At 41.1% G+C, this 24,791-nt stretch overlaps 1 protein-coding gene across 1 annotated transcript; it reads right to left on the bottom strand.

The window, feature by feature from the left end:
• Positions 1-10,242: 10,242 nt before the first annotated feature.
• Positions 10,243-23,379, bottom strand: EFCAB2 (EF-hand calcium binding domain 2; the record flags this gene model as incomplete). The annotated part of the gene is made up of 6 exons (XM_009878104.1): positions 10,243-10,370; positions 11,386-11,452; positions 11,553-11,595; positions 13,674-13,762; positions 18,575-18,647; positions 23,295-23,379. Coding segments are annotated over 6 exons (485 nt in total), but the record flags the coding sequence as incomplete, so codon positions are not given.
• Positions 23,380-24,791: the final 1,412 nt, after the last annotated feature.

Here is a 24,791-nt window from a genome sequence, read left to right as displayed (position 1 = left end):
AACCCCTGCAGAATGAGGTATTCTCTTCAGGAGGAGGAAGATGATAGTCAAAGTACGGTCATGCAAAGGAACTTTTGACCCATCCGAGTACTGCTGAGGAAGGAACAGCCTGCACCCTGAACTTTCACTGTAGGAAATAACGATGTCCTCTGAATGCAGTGGTGTGAGGGCAGGCAGGAGATGAGAGAGCAGTTTGGCACTGTTGGTTCCCTAATGACATGTGTCTGGCAGATTCCAGAAATCAATTTTTTTGAAAGAGAACCCAAAGGGAGTACTAAGGGCTGCAGGTTTTAGAGCAATGAGAGATCTACACAACACCATGAAACTGAGTAAGTTAACCATGTTCCTATAGTTTGCCTCTGGTGCAGTTTTGTCTCCAGGAGACTGCTCTGGTAAGGCACAGACTTTATAATAACATTAGACCTGGCTCCAAGCTAAACATGTTGTGGTTCCTGAAATTTTCTCATCTGCACATTGATATTGGTTAGAGATACAACAACCAAAATGGTATAGGTACTCTTCCTCTGTTCCATAATATACAGGTCCTTTCAGCAACATGCAATGCAATGCAATTCTGCATTCAATGGTACAGGTATTAATTAGCCAGAAAGTACTTACTTGTACAAATCATACTCTATGCATGTAGCTCAGTTTTACAGTTTCCAGAGAGACCAATTTCTTCTCAATATGATTGCTGAGTAGGCCACTATATGAGGACATAACCACTTCATTTCAGATTTATATGAAAATAGAGTCTGTGATAGAAACACTGAAGATACAGAGACTGAATATAATCATGTTAATTGTGAGCCCCGCTGACAAAGACCTGGGAGATGAGAATTTTGATACCCTTTTCTGGCATCTCCAGAGGCACTCTGTGCATGTGCATGAGGTACATACGCTCAGTACAAGGGTCAAGGATGATGAAAAACACTGTACTATTTCTGTGAGATGGACACTTCATGGACAGTAAAGCTGGCCCCTTATGGAGTGTTGTAGTAGATTAATGATGTTATTGGTTACGTGAAAGTAGTAATAAATGTAGAAAGTTTCTTATTTTTACAATTCTGAGTGAGAGGCATGTGACTTTGTGCAACCTGGACTGTTATTAATATCATTTCTTTGATATAGTTCATGTTTCTGTTGTCAATGAAGCAGCAGAGGCAGGATGAAAGTTGGGGACTGCTTTTGTCGATGGGAGTCTACTGGGGCAGCTGTAGTGGGGCTGGAAGGGGGACAGAGCAAGGCTGGAAGAGGGGCAGAGCAATGCTGGTCTGTAAATGCCCCTGTTTAGAGGAGCACTCATTGATCAGCAGGGACTGAAGGCAGCCATTTCTGAACAAATTTACTTAATCCACCTACTAACTGAAAAATGCCCTGCAAACAGAGTCTTATCTGTTGTTCCTAAACAAATAATGTAAGGCTTAAAGATTTCATCAGCACAGCAGAAGTTCAGAGAGAGAGTTTTACCTTGCAGTTTATATCTGGTTCACAGCATAGCAAAAGGAAAGTGAACTTGCTTGTCTCAGCAGGGTGCACATGAGTGCTGGACAACTAGCAGGTCATTCCAATATAGAGAGGGGAAGAATGTTCCTCTGTTGCCTTTTTTATTATCTTTGTTATTAATTTTCATTGCCAAAAGGTAAGTTACAAAGTTAAATTTTAGCAGTGATGAATGCATTGTTTCTTCTCTTGCTCCTTGGGGTACATTCATTAGCTGATGCAGAGATCTGGTTCTCAGCCAGCTGTTTGAAAGGCCAGGCAAGCTTTCTGTGCATGAGTGAGAACACTCTTGTCTTTTACTCACCATTATTTACCTGTAGTTTCTGAGGGTGTACCTCCTTGCCCTCACTGATTATAGAAATAAGAATCATATTCCCCACTAATAGGAATTTGACTTCCAACAAAGGACAGTACAACACACATTAAATACAAGTTAGAAAGGCATGCTGTAGTCTTCCAGAGCTACTTACTTTCAGATTGGTTTTATTATTTTTGAAACTATTTCCAGAACTGATGAAGGCAGTTTATTTCCTATTTCTTGTTTAAATGAAAGCTGAGAGTGAGTTTGACCACAACCTTCTAAAACTAGGGCTTTCACAGATGCAGAAATGTGACAGACCTATAAGAGAGATATTATGAAACCTTTATGCCAAACAGTTTCTCACAGATGCCAGTAAGAGCATATTTTGTTTAAAAATAAAAACTGTTTGTACCACAAACATCTCTGAGAGTAGAATACATGAGGTTTTTGCCTCTGACGGGTTCTCCAGTTACCATTTCTTTTTCTCTCTTCCAAATTTCCCTGTGGATGCATTCCTTTAACTGAGATTTCCAAGAGTTTTGATCTTTTGAAGTTGTCATATAAGCCCAGGCAGCCACTGTTTCTCTGTGTGTCTCAGTCTTTGAATGCAGGTGTTGGTTCTTCCCATTTTGTAGGTATCATATGTGGCAAGTCCTAGTCACTGAATTGGACTTTACTTCCTATCTTGATTTGTGCATGAAGAATTTATTCCCTGAATTTAAATGTTTTTCCTGAGTTCACCTTTTTTTTAAGCATATAATATTACAGAGCATGATTGACATCTTGGGTGAGAAATTTACATGTAAAAGATGTATGGGTTCAACCCGTCTACTTGTAGGTTGGCTTTTCTAATTCTGTTTGTCCCAAACGCCTGCAGTTTGTCATTCATCATTTCTCCTTGTGACTGCATGACTCTAAAGCCTTTGCTTCCTCTGTGAGCAATGATGTTCAATTTCTGTATTATCCTGAGAAAACAGAAAAAAAGCCTTTATCTTCACTTTATAGCTGTATGTTTGCAGCTGATGTTGTCTCCTGTGTGAGCAGTGGTTTCTGGCTATCAAATGCTAGTTAGCCTGGCCTACAAACTGGCTCTGTTCTTCCACAGCCAGGGACTAAGGTCTGTGGGCATAGACCATTCTCAGAACATTTAAATGGTCCTTTCCCCTCAACACCAAGAGGTTCTCAAAGAAAGATGCTACAGACAGAGCTTATGGGGCTTGTGGGAATCCCGTGTTAAAATTCTGTCATCCCACCTGGAAGAAGAATTATTGTTATTCCCTTCTGCCTGCTGAAGCTCGTCCTCTCAGTGAGTTTTGCTAAATCATCTCTGCCAGACAGAATGTGCCCTTGGCAATTACAAAAGTCCATATGAAAAGATTTATCCTTCACGTTCTTTTTTTCTTTTTTTTTTTATTTTTTTTCCGTTTAACTTCTGCAGTGTCTGCTGCTGTCCCTGGTGTTCATTTGCTGGATTTAAAGAGCAAATTCCTGAATTCCTGGGAAAGATCCCTTACCCCAACTAATCTACTGTGCTATGCTGGAGAGATGGTACATTTTTCAAGAGGAACAAGGAGATCCCACCAACAAGCACATCTCGTATTATACTATTTTGCCAAAAGGCATCCTTTCATGATTGTAATACAGAAAAAAAGTTTCGTTTGTTTATATGAGAAATCCCAAAGGATGCATTTCCACACGCCCCCTTTCTTCACTCAGTTCTACCCCACGGAGCCACAAGATTTCTGTGAGAACATCTTCTTGAAAGCCCAACAGCACATTGCCAATAGGAATTTAAGAGGAAGAACCTGTTTCTCTAAGTCGATGTAAAGCCAATGCTTACATGCTTTCAACATTCCTTTCACCTCTGTTTCCAGTGCATTTTCATGGATGCTTTCAGGATATGTACTTTGGTGTGACATCAGAAGGAAACCTGTCTTGGCAAAGGAGCAACAGAGGAAACTCACAGCTTGTTCATGTAAATTGTATAACATTATAATTTAATAAAATACCTATAAAGAGAATATGTAACTGGTATTGTGCATGTCTCCTGCTTTTCATCATAGATGTTCTTAGTTTAGATAGCTGATTTTTTTCAGAGCACACACTATTTCTGATCTGAGCTTCGTAGGGCTACCGTAATAAAAAGGTGAATGACAGCAGCACTGCATTGTGTGTCCAGATGAGGAGGCACCAGAGGAAACAACCAGTGAAAACAAACTGCACTCAAACAGCTGAATCTTAGATTCCAGCCAGCCTCTGCAAACTGAATAACAGCTGTCTTGAGCAAACAGATATGTCTTATAACATATCCTGAAGGCCAACAAACTCAGTCTCTGGTGGCACAATGGAGCTCTTCTTTCTTTTTCTTTCTAGGAATGAGTTGAGTCAAAGGCCTTGTATCTAGAGTGGTCTTCTTCGCACTCCTAATCATACAACTTCTTCAGGTAGTTCTCTCTTACTGATCTCAAAAGCTGATGGTAAAACATCATAGCTGGCTTAACAAAGTATCTCTACAACTTTGATGAGGCTCAAAAGACTAAAGACAAGTTCATAGTTTTCCATCAAACTTGAGTTGAATTCAAATGCATCTCTGTATTTGGAGGAGCTCTGAAGAATAGCATTGCTTCTTAAGGCAACAACTTAACACCACATGAAAACTGGCTATAGTGTCTGGGGTTTTGGTTTTGTTTTTGCAATAGTGAGTGCAACTTCACCATGCAAATAGCATTTCCACGAAGTTGTCCTTAAAGTTGAACTACTGAGATTTCCTTGGCTGTGTTCCTATAAATTAAAATGAAGATAAATTTCAGTCTTTGCTACTAGTTTCCATCCAGACCACACCATGTCTTTAGTATTCCATCACTGCAAAACCTAAACTACTGCAATGCATAAAACTTGGATAACTTGTATATGTGGAAGACCTCATATAGCTTCAAATTCTTGTATTATCAGCTCCAGAATCACACCTCTAGTAAACCCAAGAACTCCACTCTGGTTACTTTAATCACTAGGCTGGTGTCCAGGGGAAGACATGGTTGCATACCACAACGCTTAGACCTGATCTGCATTGAAGGATTCCGTTATCTTGGCAGGAAAGAGACCATTGTTGGCAGCAAATATTCAAACTGTTTCCTTTTATGATATGATTTAGGCAGGTATTTGCAACGGGGAGGCCTGTTCTAAAAGGCCTTGTAAAAGTAATAGAGTCCAGGATAAAAAGGAACTGATTTAGTATATGAAATCACAGAAGTAACATGTGTATGGTTTTAAGAATGCAGTGTTTCCAGAAAAACAACATGAAGAGATAATTTCAAGTCCCCATGCAGCAATGTCCCTATATTTTACTTTTTGTACTCTGAACAACATGGAAAAGTTCTGTCTGCTGACTCCTGTTAATCTTGCTTGCTTGCATTACTGTAAACAAGAATTAGCTACCTACTCCCATGATGTTATGGTTTTGGTCATTTCAATGACAAAACTTGCATGCTGGTTGCACATTTCTGTTGGATCTTCCACAGATGAGGCTTCGTTTAGAGAATAAAAGGTTTTAACAGTGCCTGTGAGCCAGGACACCAGTATTTCTGAAGCTCTTCTGCAGACAGAACTCCCTTTGAAGTCAATGGGAGTTCTGTCTGAATAAAGACTTCAGGATTTGGGCCGCGGGACATAAATGCTATGATCAATCTTTCAAGCATAATGAATAACATTTTCTTGGCTTTCAGAACTACACTAAGACAAATAGTAGCCCCAGGGATTCAAAATGGATTAAATGGGAGAATCTGCTTTGTTTCAACCTCCATCTTTATTTAACTTTTAAATCAGTATACTCACCATGCCTAGTACTGACCTGCCCAAAAAAAGCCCTCCAACAATAAGACCAGATGTTTCAATAATTAGTTTTACAATCAAACCTATCATGGCATAAGACACTATAGTAGACAGCAGGGTGACCATGAGCCAGCAATGTGCCCTCGTGGCCAAGAAGGCCAATGGCATCCTGGGGTGTATTAGAAGGGGAGTAGCTAGTAGGTTGAAAGAGGTCCTCCTGACCCTCTACTCTGCCCTGGTGAGGCCACATCTGGAATATTGTGTCCAGTTCTGGGCCCCTCAGCTCAAGAGAGACAGGGAACTGCTTGAGAGAGTCCAGCGCAGAGCCACAGAGGTGATGGAGTGGGACATCTCCCTGATGAGGAAAGGCTGAAGGAGCTGGGTCTCTTTAGCTTGGAGAAGAGGAGGCTGAGGGGTGACCTCATTAATGTTTATAAATATGTAGAGGGTGAGTGTCAGGAGGATGGAGCCAGGCTCTTTTCAGTGATGTCCAATGATAGGTCAAGGGGCAAGGGGTACAAGCTGGAGCATAGGAGGTTACACAAAAACATTAGGAAAAACTTTCACTGCGAGGGTGACAGAGCACTGGAACAGGATGCCCAGAGATGTTGCACAGTCTTCTTCTCTGGACACATTCCTGTGTGACCTACTGTAGGTGATCCTGCTCTGGCAGGGGGGGTGGACTAGATGATCTTCTGAGGTCCCTTCCAACCCCTGACATTCTGTGTCCAATGAAAAACAAGCATAGGTGCTGTAGGCTGATCTGTTTAGAAGTTGTGATCTGAACATACAATCTGGAACAAAAGACTTCAAGGGTGTGAATTTTACTAATTTTTTGGCAGGCAGGTCTGTAGACACTGATTGTGATCAGAACATCATAGCGCTAGGCACTGTGCAAACATTTTTAACCAGGATATCATGCAACTGTATTAATGAAATGAGGTACAGGAGAACCAAGAGTAAAGATAGAATGAAACCTGAGGAGGAAGGGAAAACATTGCAAATTCTTGTTGCCTGAACAGAGGTAAGAGCCTTCACATTTTGCAGGCTCTTACTGCTGTGAAAATATGAACGGAATTGCATAGGTGAACAGCTCCGTCCTCTTCCTGGAGTCCCAGGTCTGATGCTGGCCCTGTAGCATTTTGGTGGACGATGTCCTGCAACTTGTGCTTCTGCCCACAGCCAGTGGAGAGTCTAAAATAACTGTAAATGCCTCGCCAGCGTACATTGCAATGGGAAAATGTTGAAACCTTCAGGTGCGGATATATACAGGAGTATCACCAGCAGACAGAAAAGTGTTTTGAAGAAGCAACTCCAATGCTGAAGAGGGAAAGATAAAAAGCAATGTATTACCTGGAATATGAGCAATAGGACTCCCAAACACAAGTTCAGCAGCTGTAAGAATTTCTCCACACTATCAACAAGACTGAAGAAAAGGTCTCTACTATAAACCAGATATGCCCTGACACAGCTGAACCTACTTGAAGTTTTAAACAAGTAAAGTCTTGCCCAGCCTACAACTTGCAGCAGTGATGTAAAGAGCCTGCTGATTCAGTTGTATTTGTAGATGGTTTCCAGGATCTTCTTTTTTCATTTCTTTTTCTTTTCTTTTTGTTTTCTCTTTTACGTCTGGGTAGTGAGTTCCCTTCCCTCTCCGTACTTCAGCTAGGTCAAAAACCCTCTGATTTCTCCAGTTTCTTCAAAGTTTTGGCTCTGCTTTCCTGTGTGGATTTAGTCCAGGTGCTAGGCTGTTTCCTCCCCAGAGGCTTCCCCGTGTGATCTGTTCTCTTATCATGGTTCCTGATCTGCAGGGAAGAGGCAAAGCAGCCAACAAGGAGGCAAGTAGCAAGAGACAGGTCAAGACCACTCAGCAGTTCAGTTTGTCCACCTGAAAGATGAGGACCAAGTAATGTATATTTCCTTTCAAATTTATAAACAAAGAAGGTTTTTTAGTTATAGCAGAATGGTTCCCTAAGTCTGGTTTCCTCCCTCTTCCCCCAGGGTACAGGACCCTGCTCATGCCCAGGAAGCACAGAGATGTGGGGTACTCGAATCCCATTTCATGAAACTTTGACAAGTCCCCTTATGCAGTCCATCCCTGCCATGAGGAGATGGATGGGCACAGCATGGGCTGGCGAGTCATGAAAGACAAGAGCAAGGGAACAGTTGCGTAGGCACTGCTCAGTCGCTTCTGGGGGAACTCATGGGGCAGCTCCTTCTCAGGAGGTCAGATCACTGCTACATGATCCTAAGCTGGCAGCAAATGCTCACCTTTTAAGATCCGACAGAGCTGGAGACTGGTTCTTGACACCTTCTTCGGTCGTAATTTGGAAACTCTCTAGCAACAGAATTTGGTTGCTTACACCCAAAGTGAAGGCTGCAACTTGCTTTTATCTGTCCTATTTGTACATACCTTACTTGGGACAGGTATAAGACAGGGCTGGAGGCATTGCTGTACCATAAATTCAGGCACAACCCTACCTTTTACTTGCCAGGATACCCTCTTCCCTTGCATTTGAGGACTGTAGGATAAAAATTATATATGCCACCAAAGGATATCTGTTAGATCATGTTGGCACTATGAATTGCAACTGTGCTGTACATGGGCATCCTGATTTGATACAGCAGTAGCTGAGGTGGCCTCTGGGGTAGCACCGCTAGAAACAAATTGTGCTCTCTCTGGAGCACTGGAAGCTATGAAATGATTTCCTGAAATAAGCATCTTCCTGCTTACATCCAAGATGAGGCAAGGCTGCAGAATATGAATGAAACTTGTATTCATGCCAGCTGTGTTAGAGATCCAGTACAACACACTGTGTATCAAAGGGAAGAAGGATTAATCTACGGAAGATAATTTGAGCTTCCACAGACAGACTAAAGAAGGCTAATAAAAAATATATTTTCTTAATGGGCCTTTGTTGCTCTTGCTTTAATCTTCAGAAATCTGTATTTTCACACACTGTAACACTAATGATTACCTTTGGTTTGCATTCTTACAGATAAAGAAATGAAATACACAGTTAATGTGTTAACACGGGTGCACTGCAGAGTCTTAGGACCAGTGGTTCCCAGATGGAAACTCAGCTTAGAACTAGGGAAATGCTGTTTACCTGCATTAACTCTTTGTTGCCTTGCTGTTTAAGAAAATATCAGTGGAAGACAATTTGGTAAAGACAATAAAGTAAAAAGAGAATTAAAAACTAGTCTCTTTTGGATTGCTTCCAGCACCACATTTAGATTGTGCTAATGTCTTCTTTGTGAAGCACAGCAGCTCCCTTGCAGCTCTATACAAAAACAGCTCCTCCAACCTTCCAGCGCAATGAAACTAATGAGTAGAGCAAAAGACCTGCCGTGAGGAGCCCTGTGCTCTGTTCTCAGCAATGCCACTAGAAGGGCATGGCAAGGAGTAAGGCATTCGATGCCTCTGTGTGCCAGTCTCCCCCGGATTTCATGAGCTGATGAAGTCTGCAGATGACACAGAACTGGGATAAGCAGTTAAGACAGAAACTTGACAGAGAGTAGAAAAACAGAAACGAGGTGAAAGGTGTTGAGCACAAAGTGCTAGATGGTGCCCTTGAGGACCATGACACAGATCTTCTACAAGATGAGACCTCATCAGCTGGGGGCAACTACTGGTCATATGTTAGAAGATGATGTGCAAGACAGGAACTCAAGGGGAAAGAAATTTAATTCAAGGACAACAGTACAGTAACAGTCAAGAAAATTACTAAGCTAGAAATAAGAAGAGCAATGAGGTCTGTGGTAGTCTTTTAGCAAGGATAGTTGAGACACATATGCTATGCTAACACATTTTTAAAAATGGTACTTCATCAGTTTATGAAGATCAAATTCCAGTCCTATGACCCAAAGTTTTGAACAGTTGAAGCTCCTGATTTTTCAAACTGATTATGAAAGGGGAACTGTTTATTGTCTCTAGTGGCAGAAATGTCCTCAAGGATTACTTTGTTTGTATGGCAATGGTTTGAATGTTACCTGCATGTTTAAAATAGAGGCTAAATACCATGTGCCGGTGGATGAGTAACATAAAATGGAACTAACTGGTTCATTTTAATTGCCTATGGTAAACAAAACATGAGTATTTGACAAAAACTATAAATTGTAGAACGTTTATTTGATCTATTATATTATTCCAAAAGAAGTAACCTACCTGATGCCTTATTGATTAAATGCAAACAGGGATTACATATAAATATAAAAGCTCTATCTTAGTGGCATGTCTTTACAACTTCAGTTATCTCAAGGTACTCACTAACCTACTTATTACCAGCTTTCACAGGTCTCATTTTTCATTAGTTTTTCAAAAGCAATTGTAAAGTTGCTTCTTGACTCCATTAACATTACTTTTTCTGTTGTTTTCAAACCAAATCCTGTGAATTCTCTTCCAGACCTTACACAGTATTTCATTCAAGAGCAGTTTTTTACAGATGTGAATATACTTCAATACACATACAGAACCCAAGGAATAAAGCTACATAGATTTTATTTTAATTATAACCACAAAGTCATAAGCTGAGCTTCGTTATACTTTAAAATACGTATTTCAAGTACATGACAAGCTATGTTGCTGTTACCAAAAGGCATGCCAAACACTAAAGAGGAAGATTTTTAGTTTCATCTATCATCCTTAAAACATAGTCTCTGTAGCGAATAGTATTTGTTTCTGGATCCAGAGCAGTGGTGAGCATGTCCTGCATTTCTTCCTGTGTAAAGGGCTCACCTGAAAGACAGCAGAGAATAACATTTTGTCCTGATCAGTATCCTTTTCAGGGCTGGCAAATTACACCACCTTTCCCTTGCAAGGATCTCTTTTTGGTCCTCACACAGAGGAGAAAAGGAGCAATATTAAGGATCTGATGCTTTGACTTTTGCCAATGTAAGTCCTGCACACCAAGCGAGCTGGTCTAAGGGAGAGGGGACAGAGGGCATGGATCTTCTGATCTCCTTCTAGTTCACAGGCTCCAAAACAGCCTGTTCCTCTGTGCCACAGGAATTCTGAAACAATCATTTTTGTCACAATGAATTCTTATAATGCATATGTTAGAATTATTCTCTCTCATTTGGCTGTTCTTGCACTTATATTTGCACCATGAAAGGCTTCTAGTTTTTCTCTTTCAGGAGTTTGAAAGCTGCTGATGGCCTACTCCATCCCTCTTTGAGAACAAGGTTTCCATCTGAGGGTAGGTCTTGTGCAAAGCCTGCACATCGTTTTGTCCTTGAGGCCTGCAGGCATGAGTCAGCCGTGCAAGAAAAGCAGGCTCTTCAAGGGATATTGAGGATTACATGATATACAACTTAAATCTGGGCTTTGAATCTCTTTGTTTGCACACAGCACTAGAATTAAGATCAAGATAATGTAGGAATGAATGAGCTCTGAAACTACCTGAAATATTTGGAACTCTAAACTACAACTTTAACAGGAGGACAGAAAAAGAGTTGCATCCTTAGCAAGCATAGAGTGGACAGAATCATAAAATATACACACAAGACTGAATTATGACTCAATAATAACGCGTATCTTATAATGTTTGCAAGCAAGCAGATAAATATTCTTTCCCTGTATTATTCACCAGTGAAATGTTCTAGTCTGCAGACACTCATCACAGCAACAGTATTGTTTGAAGACAATGTATCTACTCCTGCAAGTTTTGGCATGCAGAATGAGGACCTCAAGGTGCCATATACACAGGTAATGTTTATTTACCTAGATATTGATATTACGAAAGTCATGTTACCTTCTTCAGTCAAATATTTGACCAGCTCCTCTTTAGTAATATATCCACATTTATTCTCATCCAGAGCCTTTAAAGAAAAAGAATAAGACTTGTCGTTTTAACCATATTGAATCAAGAATCAACAACTTCTTTCCAGCAATTAGGTACTTGAATACTTAGTTACAGACCTCAAATGCGTGTAGAAGAACATCTGCTGGAATAGGCCGGTACCTGAAACCATTGAATCAGAAAAGTTAAATCACTGTTTGCCAGGCTGCTGTACTATTCTGAAAGGCTAAAATGTTGAGTACTAAAGGAAACTGAAAGCTTATTTTCTATGAGAACTTACTAAGTTTGTCAATCAAACATTTAATTCCAGCTTGACTTTTTTGAACTGTCCATATCTTTACCTCTTATGTCTTTTACTATACTCGTGTTTAATTTTCTTTGTGCCAGGGAGCCAGGTGAGTGGCTTCTGCATGTCTGGGCTGGCTGAGTGGGTTAGCAGGAATCAATAACAGCTGAATCATTCCACGTAGCCAACGCACTGAGCAGAAGATGGCCAAACCAAGAAAGCAAAGTTTTGTGCAGGCACGCTGGTATCTAGGCAACAGGTCCCCCAGTAGGACTTAGACAGTCTAATGAGCTGATGATGAGCAAAGGAGGCTGGTAGCTATAAAAGAAAAGCTCTGTCACTAGCAGTTTCAGAGAGACTGGTCACATGTGTGCATGCATACACATGCCTGATTTCAGAGCTGGAAATGGAGACTTTCCATATCCCAGCACACTCTCACCAAGCTCCAAGAATACTAAAGAGAAGCCGTTGAAGCCAGGGAGGTTCTCACTGCTTGATTGTTTCATCCAGACCCGCCTCGCTCTTCTACTATCTAAAAATCAAATTGCAAAGAAGAGGCCTTGTTTTTCCTGATCCAAATCTCATGTGCCCTTGGATAAGTGAACTACGGACATAGTGCCCCAAAAGATAAAGTGGGTCTTGGCAAGCCTGTGCTAGCCTCAGGAAAGTGTGTGGGATTTTGTTTGGGGTGGGTTTTTTTTGGTTTGTGTGTTTGTATGTTTGTATGAAAGGCATGTGGAGGAGGAGAAGAGAGCCCAGAGCAACAAGGTATCGTTTTGGGAAAGGGTGAACATGAGCTTGGAGCCAGAAATGTGCCACCAAGGCCAGAGAAGGCAAAAGCGCAGGAACCGGGGAAGGCAGTGAACCTGCACCAGCACAGCAGGACCAAAACATGGCTGTCTGCGCCATGTCCAAGCAGGGGCACACCGGCACAAGGACTCTCAAACACAGCCCCAGGGTGAACCTTGCTGCCTCTGGATGCTGCAAGACAGTTCTGGGAAATCCTATAGCTATTTCACCCTCTACCAAAGGCCTTCTATGTGTAAGGTATCTTCTCAATATTGAACAACTCTGAGTCTCTCAAAACCCTTGTTGTGTAGTGACAGGATGAGGAGCAATGGTTTTAAACTAGAGCAGAGTAGATTTAGATTAGGCATTAGGAAGAAGTTCTTTACTATGAGGGGGGTGAGGCACTGGCACAGGTTGGCCAGAGAGGCGGTGGAGGCCCCATCCCTGAAGACGTTCAAGGTTGGGCTTGATGGGGCTCTGAGCAACCTGTTCTAGTTAAAGATGTCCCTGCTCACTGCTGGGGGGTCGGCATAGACGACCTGTAAAGGTCCCTTCCAGCCCAATGCATTCTATAATTCTATGGTTCTATGGTTCTACGATTCCATCTTTAACAAGAAAGATAAATTCTCTATAAGTAATCTTGATTTTAGTGCAAAATATCAAGATAGCACAAGTTCTTGTTTACATGACAAGATTTCTATGTACCTTTGAATAACAAACAACTGTACCTGGCAGTCCTTTTGAGACATGAATATGAAGGTGAATTGTACAACTCATTAAAAATACACTGTACCAGACTGTGCTTCTCTAACTGTAACTCACATGTTCAGAGAAAGTAATGATTATGACCTTAATTTGCATTAAAAATATTTCAGAGATGCACAAAACATGTTGAATAGCAAGTTAGTTCTGATTTACATTAAAAATATAAAAGCTACACACTACTACAATTCATGATTATAAGCTGGCATTATTTATATCATCCATGCAACATAATTTTATGTAGACAAAGTAATTTTGAAACAAGCTAATGTGAACTGAGTTTAAATAACAAAAAAAATCTGTACCCTCTCCAATAATTTAAAAATTGAAATTGATGTAGATACATGTATTTGGAAACGACCCTGGAATAAACTACAGACACAGCAAATCCACTTTCCACTACCTTTTGTCAAGTAGTAGTTTTGTCATCACTGGGAGAAATTTTTCTAGATGAACGCGTCCAGTCAGTTCTTCTTCTTCTGCTTCTTCTACCTAAAAATAAAATTTAAGTACAGTAGGTTATATGACTCGTTAGCAAACTAATATGAAACCAGAAAACTGGGGTGGTTCCTTTATTAAAATCACAGCACCATAACATCTGAGTGAAATGCTTGTGATCAAATAGAAAGAAATTTGAGGAAGAAGTAATATCCCAGGTAAAATACAGGCCTGCCATCATAGGCACTTTCAACAACTCAATATTGCCCTCTTGTGCTTAGAAACCGCTCATGCAAAGAAACTGGACAAGCTGTTACTGATCTTATCTCCCCCCAGTAACTCAGCAGACACTTCAACATTCAGACTGCAATCATACCAGGAAAGACGAGGAGGACCTGGTACGTTGCCACGAAGACTAACGTGACCACCCAGAATAGCAAACCATTAGCATGTTCCCTGGCATGATTTTGGCCTGTGCCACCTAGCACTGCCCCCAGCAGGCACCGGGCCTGGCTAGGACCTTCGGGACTTTTCCCCAGCTCGATGCTTTGTGCAGCCGCTCTGCATAAAACATTTACCAGGGCGGTCAGGAGCTCCTCGGTGCCAGCTGGCTCCAACACTCAAGGATGCTTCTGGGCACATTTAATGAGCTAGTTTGGACACAGCCCCAGCCTAGTACACCTCAAGAATGGAATTTTTTGCCTCCACACGTTTCCTAGCCGGAGAGAGTTGTCAGGGGAAGGACTAGAGAGGCAGGCAGACTGAGTCAGGGCTGTTTGAAACAGTCATAAGGCAGCCCATAAAGTGCTACACAAAGAAAAGCATCCCTTTGCCTCCCAAATAAATGAACAGACTGGTCTCAAAACATCGGGGACTTTTAGCAGAATTCTCACTGCTTTTCTATACCTCCACAGGAGATAAGCAACATGGTAAAAACTGCTCCCTAACATCCCAGTGCATCTCTTCCCTGAAAATCTCAAGTTTTACTCCCAAAAAGGAGCTCTCTTAACAGAGCTAACCTGTTGCTGTCTGTGTTGAAACTGGATGCATGCCGTGTGGTCTCACATGGCAGCAGCGACACCTTGCTAAGATCTCCACAGATGCAGCTCAGATTGAAAGAAGGCTCAAATAGGCACTGATTTAAATTCTCCTGACTGAGCCAGGAAAAGATGAAGTAAGAAATCTTCCTCTTGGGAGCTGGGTCAGAGCTGGGGGTGATGCTTGATATATCTAGTTGTTTAAATGGAGAGGTGCAACTGCTGCTGCATGCTCTTTCCCAGTGCTCTTGAAGAGTTTTGGTTGCTAAAAGCAGGCAACCACCACCTCTTGTTGCTTTAGAGCAGAAATAGGCTGAAAAAGCACTTTTTCCCTTCTGTTTGGTAAGCCTAGCAGAATGGATCTCTAGCAAAGAAAGGAAGCTGTTGCATGCTTCATGCTAAATCAAACAGTACCCTTCCACACTGCGGAATCATTTGGTTTACTGCTTGATCGATTGAAAAGATGTAGCAAAATACCATGCAAAAACTCATTTCCAGTGACATAACAGTTTGTTAATACACTGAACTATTCATGCAACACAAATATTGAGAGGTAAAAGTACACAGGACTTTTTAGGGAATATCTGTGCTTCAATTACTATTACGTCAGAAGCCCACAGAGATAGAAAAAGCAATATGGCAGCTATTTATTGGAAATAGATAGATGTATCTTACATTAAGCAGAACAACCAAAAGCAAGGACCCAAAATAATCCCTTCTGCTAGGCTTACCAAACAGAAGGAAAAAGTGTTTTTTCAAGCCTATTTCCAAAAAACATCAGATCTGCTCATCCAAACAGTTGAAAGTAATCCTAATTTTCATACCAGAAGAAGTCACTGGCAATGACCACTTCAGAGCTCAAAGTAACAAATACCTGTGAAAGTCTCAGCCCTCACTGAAAAATATAATCTCTTTTCCTTCGTGTACTATTTGTATTTTGCCTTCAGAAAGCAGTCTGTGAAAGAAACATGTCCTTCCTAACAATGAACCTAGTCCTGAGAGGTGATGAGCCACCTCAGCTTTCTCTGACCTGGAAAGAATAGCTTTTCTTTCAGTGGCTCTGCAGGCTCAGCAATATCTTTAACTGTTAAAATTAATCCTATTTCTAGCACTGGATATATATGAGAATAAATTGAATATCATAGAATCATAGAATCATAGAATCATAGAATCATAGAATGGCCTAGGCTGGAAGGGACCTTAGAGATCATTTTAATCCAGCCTCCCTGTTGCCAGGGACGCCACCTCTTGACTAGATCAGGCAACACATGGGGACCGAACAGGAATCGAACCCGCAACCTTGGCGTTGTCAGCGCCACGCTCAACTGACTGAGCTATATATTAACCTCTTCTAAATATTCAGATTTGCATTCAGCATTAAGTATTCAGATTTGCACATATATGTATCCTCTTGCTCTTCTTCAGCCTCACTCCTATTCTACACCTCATTTCCACTGAAGTTTTCCTGTTTCTGTAATTCCTCCCCTTCACACAGTGACTGTGACAACAACAGTATCTGTTTGTTGAAACTCTGAGTTTTGCTCTCTCTTTCTTTTGGGTACCTCCACAGTTCATATAACAATGCTGTTGTGGCACCCATTATGTTTCTATCTCTACTCTTAACAGCCATACTATCATTGTCCACATAACGTTCAGGGACTTGAGTCACAAACACCAGCTTCCAGAGTTATCCAGATCTGAGACAGAGCAGTGCACAGGACCTGGCATTTCAAACTCCAGGCATTGTAGTAACCCTCTGATTAGTTATCACCATCTCTAGGCTTATTATTTAATCTTAATTTTGTAAATAGGCCTAAAGATATGATATTAAGTACAGGAAGCAGCATAAGGCAATATAGGAAATGACATATGATAGTTTTTGGAGATATAATAATTACATGAATGCTGATTTGGCAGATATGAATAATTTGATGGCAACATATGCTAGTTTAACTACAATAAGGCTAGTATGAAGATGAGATGACTCAAAGACACAGCTTACAATGGGCAAAAATACTGGAAAAATAGCTGGGTTACACTCCAGCCAACAGAGACAACTTTTAGTTTATCTAGATCAAGATAAAATGGTATTAGCATAGTCAATTACAGCAATATGTTACATAAATTAGGATAGGTTTGTGATTAACATAACATAGTAAGGGTTCTACAAGGAGACGGTGTTCTTCTGGTACTAAACCTATGCCAACGTTTCATTTACAGGCACCATGGAAACTTCTTTGAGACTTCCAGCTCAGTGTTCTTGCAGGTTAACTGTTACTCTTTAATATATTCTTTCTTCTTGCGGTTTTTGTACTTTAATTTAATATTCTTATAACCAACAATTGCATACAAGTTACACTGTTGTATCTGAAGAATATTCAACCTCATACCTGCATTACATTGTACTTTCTTATCATAAATTTTCAATAATACTGAAAACTTAAAAAAACCCCAGAAAGTCCAATCTGTTTGTTAGGGGGAGGATTCCCTGGACTGAGGGGGCATGGTCAAAGCATCTCCCTCCTTTTCTCAGTTCTGTATCTTGAGTCAGTTGCACTATTCATTTTCAGCAAACAAAAATCTCTGTGGGCCACTAAAATTATCATCTATATCAAGCACCATGATTTCTCCTTCTGTTTTGTCTTGGTTGTCAGTGGAAGCTGGGACAATCTGGTACCAAGAGTACAGAACCAGAGCAGACAGATTGCAGTACTGTGTTAAAAGATCTTTCTCCTTTGACAATTCTTTGCACCTCCTCATCTGAAGCAGCTGCATCATTTTCACAAGAGTTAGCGCAAGATTCCTCACACCCAATTCCTACCTGCAAGAGACCAGAGCAGCCTACTGAGGAGAGACTGTTACTGCAACTATCCAAATTTTTGCTGGGGACACTAAGAAAAGCGTAAGAGCGATCAATTCCCATTATCCTGACCTATACATGAAAAAGAGAAAAAACCTTCCTCTACCCCTCAGCCTCAGCATCTTCCATTCCTTAAGGCAGCATATCAGTTTGCGAAACGAATGTGAAGCCTTTTTCTGATTTCTTTGTCCTATTTATTGACCATATCCTGCCAAGGCATTGGCACACCATCCCTTCTATTACAAGCATGAGTTAAGGAGACAAAAATTAGTGTAGGAAAAAACTTATCCCTGTACATCACTAGGAGAATGGGAGGACCACTAGGTTTTACAAGGTTTGATGTCTGAATTTTGACTTACAGCCTTAAGTAATCGAGTAGGGAGAGATTATTTGCTTATAACTGAGAAATCTCACGACTGGCAGAGCTTGCGTGAAGGACAGAAAGTTGAGAGTTCTGGCTATAAGATAGCAACAACAGGTCCTAGTGGGGAAAAAAAAAACCCAGCAGGTCTTCCCTTTGTGTATTTTTGGAATTTGAGGTATAATTTTAGCACCTGCTCAAGACCTGAGTTTTATTACTTAATCATCTGGTGTGTGTCCATGGCATGTCCAGAAGAGTGAGATGGTTAGGGTTTGGATATCTTAATGCAACCAAGGTTTAGGACATTCCTCTTCAACAGCAAAAACCAATTTTTCCTCCATTTTCTATAAATGCCCCTCCACTTCGGCACAGTGTCACAGCGACCTTCTGCGGTACAAGAGAGTCAAAGACTCCTCATTTTAACCCATCAATGCTGTTACCTCTCAGCCTAAAGGCTTGCTTCAGGGCAACCCGAGGAACCATCTGCCTGCCTGAATCACTTTCATGACATTTCCAAACTCTGGGGAAAGAGCTTAGGTTTTCACACAGCAAGGCCAAACTTGTGCAAGTTTAATACTGAAAAAAGTACAAAAGATCTAAACATTCACCTGTGCAAGCAGTTCATGTAGTTCTGCCTCGGTTGGGAAGCAATCCAGTGACCTGACAATTGAACCAACCTCTCTGAAAGAAAAGAAAAGAAAAAAGAAAAGAAAGAAAAGAAAAGAAAAGAAAAGAAAAGAAAAGAAAAGAAAAGAAAAGAAAAGAAAAGAAAAGAAAAGAAAAGAAAAGAAAAGAAAAGAAAAGAAAAGAAAAGAAAAGAAAAGAAAAGAAAAGAAAAGAAAAGAAAAGAAAAGAAAAGAAAAGAAAAGAAAAGAAAAGAAAAGAAAAGAAAAGAAAAGAAAAGAAAAGAAAAGAAAAGAAAAGAAAAGAAAAGAAAAGAAAAGAAAAGAAAAGAAAAGAAAAGAAAAGAAAAGAAAAGAAAAGAAAAGAGAAAAGAAAAAGAGAAAGAGAGAAAGAGAGAAAGAGAGAAAGAGAGAAAGAGAGAAAGAGAGAAAGAGAGAAAGAGAGAAAGAGAGAAAGAGAGAAAGAGAGAAAGAGAGAAAGAGAGAAAGAGAGAAAGAGAGAAAGAGAGAAAGAGAGAAAGAGAGAAAGAGAGAAAGAGAGAAAGAGAGAAAGAGAGAAAATCTTTGTCAGTAAATCTGCATTACAAGAGCATGTGTGGAGAATCCAGATACCAATTCAGAGCTTGTATATAGGAGTGTGCATATATAAGCACACAAACATGCACAAGCATATATACATGGACTTCTAAAATGACGTCTTAGTAAGCAATGTTACAGACATAAAATATTCTGGAACCTTTTCGAGGAGTGTGATTGTTCTTGTGACTTTCTTCTTTACCATTGTGTGGCAGCGTACTCTGTGCAGGTTACTTTTCAACTGCTGTCCTCTAATTGCTAAGCTTAATTTCAGTAAAGTCTACATTTATACAGCTAATAAAAAACTTAGAAACCTACTGAGATTAAAGGTAACAAGTAAAATATATTTTTACATTAAATGCTATAAAGATACAAATTCTAACCGCAGTAAAGAGCAATTACAAGAGGTCAGGAAGGAGGCAGCACTGCTATGCCCTGCTATGAAAGAATCAGACCAACATAGGTTGGCTTATCACCAACCTGTTTATGCTGCAGATTATATTCATAGCTTGCATTCACTGTTGAACTTGGTGCAGTTGTTCTGAGGCTCTAAAGAAAATCCTGACCAAACCGGCAATGCCTCAGAAAGATGAACAATATCACACACTAGATACAAAAGTACTGTAAAGCTGTAAAAAATAATACTAATGAGACTTATGGTATGACTGAAAACAAAATGGCAAAAGCATCAACATTGCTTGTGATTTTCCGTCCAATTCCACGACACAGAAATTTAAGCACATTTGAATAAGTATTCATAGTGCCAGTGGTTCCCATGATTCAGACTTCTGTGGTTTCTTCATCTTCACCAGCACATTTGGTGGAAAAATTAGATTGTCTATTAAAAAATGGTAGATACAAGAAGCAACGACCTTTGCAAAATCATCTGATGGCAGTAAGGCCCCAAATGTGGCACACTAAGCACACATTAAATTACACAGGTCAGTGTTTGGCCTTGAGGAACTCCCACTCTGGCTGAAAACATGTGAGAAGCACTACAATAGACAGAAGAGAGAAAAATGCTGGCTGCACAAAAATAGTTACAAAACAAAACGCAGTCCCACACATACAGTTGTTATGAAACTAAGCCATCTGCTGAAACGACCCAGTGAAACCTTCCCCCTCATGAATGGAAGTTTGGCCATTGGCCTCGATGAGGTCAGACATTTACTCCTATTTTTGTAATCCTTGTCCGTGCACCCTATTTCTAGTATGGATATACTGTATTTGATGCTCTCACTCGTGCAATCCTCAATACTTGCAAACACTCTCTGCCTCCCCCAGAGAAACACCCAACTCAAACCGTGCCTCCCGGCTGTCCCACACGACTTCTACTCTTACCGACTCCCAGCGATGGGAAGGCTGCCGTCAGCTCACCTCCTGCCTCACCTCGCACTCAACAGGACCGCGATGTGACTAAGGCTAAGCCAGGCCCTGAAAGAGTTTGCAAAATCTGGCACTGCCAGCAGCCGTTCCTAACAGCCTGTGCGGGTGCCAGCACGAGGATGTTGTCTGAAGTGGCTGTGGTCAAAACAGTTGTGTCGTGTCCGGTAATAACATGGAGTTTAAAGGACCCGGATAGGAAATTGCGTTTTCCTCCCAGCCTGGGAGAATTAGTTCAGCAGCTAGTTCTCACTTAGTTCAGCAGCTGCAGTTTCTGCTGTGTAGTATCTAACATGCAAAAATGATGGTTAAAATGAGTTTATTTCATAGAATTTATGTTCATATAGGTTTTGTAACACAGATACAATAAAATCTGGGCAATAGTTTTCACCCTACATATAGCACTTTCAGTGACAAGATTTGCAGAATCAAGAAAGCCCTTGACTCAGAGTATGTTGTAAGTAGCGTGAAACAATATCGTCTTCCTCATGCTTAATTTCTAACTTGTATCTGCATTAGGAGTCTGTCAAGTTAGGGTAATTTTCCATATTCTTCACAAGGAATCTGGTATTTCAGATTTCATATTCATATGAAATTCTATGATTGTGCTTAAAAATTGTGCTGTACTGCCACCTTCTGATACAAGATAATCAGCCATTAATAATCCCATAATTGTGATAAAGCCCTGCAATATGATCCCAAGAATAATGAGACAATAAATTGTTGTTCATTGTCACTAACTGTACTATAATAAAAATTAATGTGGAACTGCACATTTACTATGTTAAATAGACTTTCAGATGTCCTCTCTCACATGTTATGACCTACTGTCTGAACGAACACATTTTTTTAAAAGTCCATTTGTATCATTTCATTGTTGTAACATTTTCTCAAGCTCTATATCCATTACACAATGGAGTGAGGAGTGTAGCAAATTTTATAGCTATTTAGCCAGGACTGCAGACGTAAATGATGAACAAATAAGCAACAAGTATGTCCGGTGCAATAAGGGCTGGGGTCTCCCCAGGGCTGGGCAGGTGGCAGGGGCTCCCTGTGGGGGTCTATCGTGGCAGGACCTGTCAGCCCCGGCCCAGCCCACCCCCCAGCCACGAGCAGGGCAGAGCTGGGGGGCACGGGGGCAGCCCCAGCCCCGGGCATCAGGCACCTCCCTGGACATGGGCCAAGGGATTTCAGTGAGCACCCTTCCCAAAGAACCCTCTGGGTGAGGGAACAGCAATCTTACCAAGTGGGGAGACACACCCTGGAGTTTTCCCCATTTAGTGCAATTGAAAAATCATTTTACTTCTGAGAAGCACCCACAATTTCTTAAATTTAGAGGCACTAGTACGGATGTGTTGCTAAGACCATCACATAAATATTTCGCATCTCTCACCTGTTTTACAATGTAGAAAAGATGTTTGCAACGTTTAAAGATGTTTTCCTTGGCTTCGTGTCTAATGACAACAACCTCACCAGTTTTCATGCTCCTTTGTAGTGTTTGTACTCACTAACTGATTTGTAATTAAAAGCTCTGGTGACAACAGATTTTAACAACTTCAGAACCTGCTCAGTGAGACACAAACGTGTTTTATAATAAAAGCCGTATTGTTACGTGTTTGGATGTTAAAACAACGATAAAAGTAGCACTGTCAAATATTCAAATTTAAAAGATATTAGAATTAAGATTATTCAGGAATTTTTAAATTCCATTTCCTTTAGTGCTGTATCTTGTAACCAGTCATGCCCTGTACAGTCTAACAGTTCATGTCTTTATCTTCCACTTACTCCCTCAGGCATATATTTTGCTTGTATTTCCATATCACTGCATGCTAAATGTATAGTGCATGCAGTCCTCTCCTGACTCCCATCTGTAAATTCCATTCCCGCAGTTCTAGCCATCCCATTTCAAAAAGGAGAAAGCTGAACAAGAGGGGCCACAAAAAAGAATGGCCAGAGCTACGGAATAGCACCTCCAAAGAGACTAAACACATCCAGACTCTTTAGCCTTAAACTATTGCAATGGAGGACAGGCTGGGTGATGAGTGGATTGAGAGCAACCCTGCAGAGAAGAACTTGGGGGTGCTGGTGGATGAAAAACTGAATGTGGTGAGCTGGCAATGTGCAGTCACAGCCCAGACAGCCAATTGTGTCCTGGGCTGCCTCAAAAGCAGCGTGGCCAGCAGGTCAAGGGAGGTGATTCTCCCCCTCTGCTCTGCCCTGGTGAGACCCCACCTGGGGTACTGTGTTCACCCCTGGTGCCACCAGCATAAGAAAGACATGGACCTGTTGGAGAGAGTCCAGAGGAGGGCCATGAAGATGATCAGGGGGTTGAGACACCTGCCTTATAACGACAGGCTGAGAGAGGCAGGTGGCAGTGAGACACACCGGCAGGGACACCCCTTGATTTGCTGGGACTATCCTGAAGGCAAGGATCCAGGACCTGTAGTACCAAATAAGCTGTCAGAGCAGAGATTTTCTTGTAATAATTGTAGCTGCTTCTTGTCTAGTTGCAGTTTCCTCTTGCTTCTTTACTCCACCACTCCTGACATCCCTCTCTCAAGCCAGTTTGTGCAATTCACCACTGCACAACGCAAAATGTCTATTAGACAAGCAAAAATGTAATAGTCCCATCAGGGCCAAAAAGACTGTTTCAATTACTTTTTCGGATAAAGCAGACACAGGTTTATGGAGTTATTTATCTCTATACTAGATCCTGTAATACTTCTGTGTGAAGATATTTACAAACCTGGCATTCACAGTTTTACTGCATTCAGGGTCAAACACCCCAAAAGCTTCTATAATCTTTTTCTCAACTTCAGCCACTGCACCATCTGCAAAAAGAAACAGAAGAAAAGGGAAAAAAAAGGATTTACTGAGCTGATGCAACTGATTTATTTCCAGTTTGAGAACTGTGACAGTAGATGCACCAAAACTGATAAAGGGGCAGACAGAAAAGGTACTTTGAAAAGGCAGAAGTTATTCTGAAAAACAAACAAACAAACAAACAAACGACCCCACTGTAAATGCAGAATCTGTCATTTATATTAGTAATGTGGCCTGGCTATAGCTCTGCAGCTACATCGCATCTGGTGGTACTGGTGTATCTCAGCTGCATGACCACCCAGCTGTCCAGGTGTGGCCCCTGCTCAAAGTGGGCCACGGCTCCTTCTGGACCACGAGCCTGGTGCCAGTGGAAAGATCACGGTGAACCTGGGCCCAGCCTCGCCCTGAGATGAGGCTGAGTCACTTTATCAGCGTTCCTGCATCCAAGGAAACATAAGTGGTCTCATGTCCACTAAGAGCCATAACGTATGAAAAGCTGAGAACCAGGAATAGAGATGGGTGGGATACGTGCTCAGTGAATGCGTCTCATGGTAAATAATTTATTGTAACAGTTTGGAAAGGAAGACAATCTCAGGGAAGGGGAAGGAGCAATTTGCTGCGTTTGCTTTTCATACCTCAACCTCAAAGAACCAGGAAAGAAGAGCCACAAGTTATCACAGTGATACGTCATGTAAAGCCCAAAATTGCATTCCTGAGTAAGGGAAGTACCAGGAAATAAAGAGAAAAATGTAAACAGAGGAAGAGGTCTATCTCAAAATAAAGCTCCCTGGCTAGGAAACCAGGGTAAAGAGAGAACTCGTTAGCCCATTTTTTTAATTTAGTAGTTTGAGTCCAAAAGACAGAATATCGAAAGCAAAGTGATATCGAGTTGACCTTTTGGTTCCTGTGGCTAAATATGGCTCCAAAGTCCAGCTAGCAAATCAAGTCTTGGGAAGCAGTATTTTGTGTGACAGCCCCATGGCCTGCAGAGAGGCACCGCAGGGAAAATTTGAGTGACAGCCGGAACATGGCTGTCGCTTCTGTATTCTCAACATAATAATAAAAATGTAGCTCTTCTCTACCAGAAAAGATTTATTTTCTTCTTTAAGCTCTTCTGGTGTCAAAAGTGTTGTTGAGCAGCTCTGACCACTGGACATTGTTTCCATGCCTATTTTCCTACAATCCCAATATTTCAGCCATCCCTGGGGCTGCAGTCTACAATTCTTTTTTGTAATTTGCTCTCTTGTCCTCATGACAGAAATGTCTGGTTCCTGACAAAGAGTATCAGAACCCAATCTAGCTCAAAGATACACTGGCTTTGAGACCTTCCTGTTTGTATCTTGACTAATGAGTTTTTTCATCGTATTTTCTCCCCTTGTGCTGCTGAGGAAGACAGAGAGCGGCTGGTCGGGTGCCTGTC

This window comes from Apaloderma vittatum, unplaced genomic scaffold, assembly GCF_000703405.1.
Source record: "Apaloderma vittatum isolate BGI_N311 unplaced genomic scaffold, ASM70340v1 scaffold12731, whole genome shotgun sequence".
Taxonomy (NCBI): domain Eukaryota; kingdom Metazoa; phylum Chordata; class Aves; order Trogoniformes; family Trogonidae; genus Apaloderma; species Apaloderma vittatum.
Note: the sequence above shows the minus strand (reverse complement) of the source record. Positions and strands in the feature narration are given on the sequence as shown.